The sequence below is a fragment of the Apis dorsata genome, unplaced genomic scaffold, assembly GCF_000469605.1.
Source record: "Apis dorsata unplaced genomic scaffold, Apis dorsata 1.3 scaffold_198, whole genome shotgun sequence".
NCBI lineage: Eukaryota > Metazoa > Arthropoda > Insecta > Hymenoptera > Apidae > Apis > Apis dorsata.
Genome location: NW_006263482.1, coordinates 213,828 through 218,906, shown reverse-complemented (window position 1 = coordinate 218,906; position 5,079 = coordinate 213,828). Strand labels below are relative to the sequence as shown.

Here is a 5,079-nt window from a genome sequence, read left to right as displayed (position 1 = left end):
AGTGGTTAGGACCCTACGTTGTGGCCGTAGTAACCCAGGTTCGAATCCTGGTCACGGCAATGTCTGACAAAATGACATTGTCACGGCAGAGGAATTTTTTTTTTCACCCAATTCTTTTTTCATTTATAATTTGATTTTCAATTTAATCATTAATTACATTTTTATATATTTATATATCGTACGCTTATCAACTAACACTATATTATATATGCTTTACTTTGTATAAATTAATATTTGAATTTAATATCATTTTAAAATAAATAATTACATCACTATAAATATTTTTCTAATAAAAGATTTTATATAATTAAAATATATATTATATAATTCTTGTTTTATTTTATTTTTGTATTTTAATAATAATTAATATTTTAATAATGCACACACAACACAATCCAGTTTATAAGTAACCTAAAAAAACTTGAAACTATTTAAAAATAATGAAAATATAAATTAATAATTTTTATTTGTAAGTATTATTTATAAGTGTATTCATGCATGTTAATTTCAATAGTTAAAACGTTTAACATGAAAAATTTCATTATAGAAATATTGAAATTTAATTGATAAAAATTCAAATTGCTTAAAACGCGATCTGTTGATCCGCACCTGGTAGTAGGATCAAGAGAAAGATAGATATAGAAGCGATCCAGACGGTGTTAGTAACGACACAGGGCCGTAGCGTGCTAGTGCTGAAGTAAAGGTGCTTAGAGTCGGTGGAGGGAGATTTCACAATAGCAACCGACCGTTCTCCAGAAGAGCCGCAGTCTCGCTCGGTGTGTGTTTCTCGGCAGTCATAGTTGTTGCGGGTGGATGTATTACGTGAAGGAGCGAAGCGAACAGAATCGCTCTATAGTGCGTGAAAAGCATAAGCGTGCAGTTTTCCTAATTCAATATAAAATAAAAAGGACAGAGACGAGTGCGGTGACCGAGGATGTCTCGTGAGTGAATGTGCAACAAGAGACGCCGTAAGTGCGGGTGTCCTCGAATTCGATTGCAGATCTTTAGACCGGTCAACGACAATGCGGGCGCGATACGTCGTGGCAGGTGAGTAAGGCCCCGGGCATGTTCGCCATTCGTGCGTCGTTCTTACTCCGTGTTTCTCTTTGCCTACCGCTACAATCCCTACGGTCGCTTTACAAACTACGATCCAAGACACGAACGTCAATTCTTTTAGTTTCATGAAATTAAACATAATTAAAAAATCATTATTCAACTATCCATTAGCAAATAATATATTTCTATCGATATTGAGTTTTTATCTTTCTTGTGGCGGGTAATCTATGTTACATTGTCGTTCAAATTTATACGTGGATCAACGCAAACGATGAACTCAGTAGCGTTGAATTTATGACAGGTGGGGAGACCGCCCTGCCAAACCGTTCCGCACACCTGATCGTCTACCTGAAGTACTGTTATTTCTTCGTGTGTACTAAGGTAGACTAAAATAATTTTGCTTTACTTCATGAAAATTCTATATATTTTTTTAATCTTTTTGCCAGATTTTTATATTTGTTTATTTTTTTTCTATATTTTTTATTTAGTATTCTTAATTTTTCTTCAATTTCTCCTAATTGTATATCTTTCCCATAAAGAAAATATTTATGATATACGTGTTATTTTATATCTTATAATTGTTATTAAATACGAACAAATGTATTATGTAAAATAACGATCGCTCGATCTTGTTCGGTGTGTTGAAATCTCCGCGACCGACATCGAACAATATTCGAATTGCTTCGCAATTTTTAGCTTTTTGTTACTATTTTGATTTCAAATATCCAAATATTGTTAATGTTAATATTTCAAGGGCAAAGGAACGAATTACAGAATTACGAAAGTCTGATCGATAATGTTGGTGCAATGACCAGCTAGCCTCATACTGGACATACGACTAAAGTGCTAAAGTAATTTAAAAAAAAAAAATACACAAACATGCAATTTTTCTTTCATTCGAATCAAACCATTAGTTTAAGAATAACAATGTTATGGATACGCGCAATCATTCGTGTACAAAAAAAGTAATGAAAAAGTTCATATTTTCATTTAAGTATAATCCGTATTAAATTCGTAAAACAGACCGGTAGGAATATCGATCGTCTTGCAATCTCATTGTGATATCTTGCGTTGTTCAACGACTTCCCTTTTACTAATTCCCTTACGAGGATAAATGCATTTTTTTATTTAACGTTTGTTAATTAATTATTCTAAATATTCTAGATAATTTTCCTTTTTGTACAACATAATTCTTTTGTACGCATAATTTCATTCGCGAAAGCTTTTAAAAGTTTTAACCAACTTCGAACAACGTTTAATAGATATGCGAAAACGTAAGTATCAATTTCGACTCTTTTTTTCGCTCTCGATCAATGCTAACTAATCTAATCGATTCTTGAAATTAAAGTGGTCTGTTCGAAAACTAAAATATACATATTTCGAATGTTACGAGATCGTAATTTTTTTGTAAAAATTCACGTTTAGAAATCGTGCCGTCAAGCATAAAATTGAAACACATTTGGAGGTATCTAGCTACTAGGATTTCCGAGTGAAGAAAAAACATACATATTTCGACTCGTCTAACGCAGGTGGAAGCCACGTCGGTGCATTAACGTTGATCCCTCGCTTCACGCTCAGGTGCGTGCCTCAAACGACACACGTATTCTATACACATACCAACCACTGCGCAGAACAGAGGTTCCACATTCGTCGTTATACCTGGTGGACGATGCTAGTCTTAATCATTTTTCTTTCTTCTTATCGTCAGCGTAAAAAGACTCGACTAGATTCCGTAACAAGTGCATCGTTTTATTTCACGTCCAAGAAATTTTACCTCGTCGGAGGAACGACTACTATAATATTTCCGATAGTTGCAATTCAAACGTGTAAAACGTTGAATAAAATTTGCGCAATTGCTCTTCCTCCCCCTCCTTGTGAACGTAACGTAAAAGGAGAATGAAAATCAAATTTATTTCAATCGTGGAAATCTTATCGATCGATTGCAATTCTTTTTATTGGAAGATACAACATTTATCAGAATCGTTTTATCAGTTAATGTAATAATTCGTATCGCGAATTTTTCGCGGATATAATTGTTTCGATATAAATAAATATCGAATTTATTATTGGATAAGTGTAAAAAATTTCCAAGATTCCTATATGAAATAATTTAATCAATTGCATATACACATTGTTCCTCTTTCAATATTACGTACGTACATTCGTTAAATGTGGAACTTGGACATTCCAAAAGAATGCATTTTTTCGGGATCATCGAAGCGCGACCAACGGAGAATACAGTTCTGCCTGTTTTATTTCATTACTATGTTCGTTTCGAACACAATTTTGCCGCGATCGTGTATTGTTGTTAACGATTATTGTCGCTCGTATAAAATACCCTAATATAAATAAAAATTTTATGCTTACCATTTTAATATTATACCATAATTTTTTTTACGTTGCAATTTATTTTTCTCTTTCTTTTTTTGTTTTTCATTTCATTTTCCTTTTTCGATGTTGCTTTTTAATTTTTTTTCTATATTTCTTCTTGTCTATATTTTTTCTTTTTTCTTTAAAATCATCGAACACCGAATGCTTTACATAAATATTGTAAACGCTTGTAAATAAAATAAGAGTAATATTTCGAATCATTTAACTTTAAATAAATATCGATATCATTACCATTGTAACGCGTAGAATGTCATGGAATCGCCAAGTTACATTCCTTTAACGGTAGGTTTGATTAACTTTACTGTAACTGTATTAGTCATTACTTCCTGGATTCTCTAGCTTCCTTATACGCTTTGTACGAGGTAAACCGTTTTCTCGTTATTATGCTCCAAACAATTTTTATTATATATTATTTTTACCTTCTATCTTAACGTTATCAAAATGGACGATTCATAAATAAAAAAAATCATCACGTTAATCCCTAAATAATAATATTATAACAATTGTAACAATACCATATAATTTTTTTTTTTTCTTTAACGGAATTATTATCGAAACAAACACCTGTTATTTTACATGGCTATTATTACGTGAAAGAATTATTTTTCTTTTCTATTATTAATTTCTCGTATGAATTGTTTTTTTTTTTTATATAATATATTATCAAAAAATTGTAAAAATTTCAATATGAATCGTTTGAGCAAAATTTGTTCAAAATTTTAATGCACGTATTTTTTTTTTTTTTTTTTCAAAGCTTTCTAAATCTTATTTGGAAACGTATATTCGAAAGTCTGGTTATTATCAGAGAATCAAGTAGTAGAAAATTCTTGAATAGTTCTTGAGTTCGGTGAAAGGTTTTTTTTTTTTTTTTTCAAAGAATTCATGGGGACAGGATACCAGCGCGGTTCTCATGGGCCATGTGCTTAACGTTATTGTCTTTTCTATTTTCTTGTCTCTGGTTAGAATTATTCGTAATCTTTTCTGTCTCAAAAAAAAAAAAAAAAAAGAAAAAATCACAATTTAAAATATGAACAATATAGCATTGTATACAATATATTACAAAAAATATATATTTTTTATTCGATATATCCAAGTCAAAATTAAAATATCTTTTGATCATTATATTGTTTACGAGAAAATATCAATTGTTAATGAGAAATATTATATTATATAGATTCCTCTGTAATTTAATACGAATCAGTTACGTGTTACATGTACAATAATTATAATAATAATGTATAAAATAACACGAAAACTATCGCAAGTAAATAATACGAATTACAAAATAATGTTTTTACCTCATTTCCTTTTTTATTATAAATTTCGAATCGATCGAAATATTTGACAATGCTTATTAAAAATATTCTTACGCGACGAGAAATTGAACATTTGTCAAATAAAGTTAAATAAAGTTAAATAAAACGGGCAACGTTTTTTGTTAACGTGAATAGTAAAAGTTTCGTATTATATCGACAACAAACACTTGAGTTATTGAAATTGATCGCGTATCGCGTAGAAATTTACACACTTGTTCGATTCGATTAATTAAATAATTCGTTCGCGATTATAATTATTTACGCCTCCTGCGATTCGTTGGATTTAACCAGACCATATATGACTCATCTATATACG

At 30.6% G+C, this 5,079-nt stretch overlaps 1 protein-coding gene across 3 annotated transcripts in view; it reads left to right on the top strand.

Annotated features, from left to right (window-relative positions):
- Positions 1 to 719: 719 nt before the first annotated feature.
- The window catches only part of LOC102674916 (protein crumbs), a 29,309-nt gene continuing 24,949 nt past the window's right edge, over positions 720 to 5,079 (top strand). For 2 of the 3 annotated variants that reach the window (XM_031510041.1, XM_006614820.2), the window contains exon 1: positions 720 to 1,047. In XM_031510041.1, coding sequence (XP_031365901.1) covers positions 1,023 to 1,047 — 25 coding nt within the window. In that variant the 5' untranslated portion in view covers positions 720 to 1,022. The remainder of the gene's footprint in view (positions 1,048 to 5,079) is intronic. The other variant, XM_031510042.1, reaches the window with a different exon arrangement.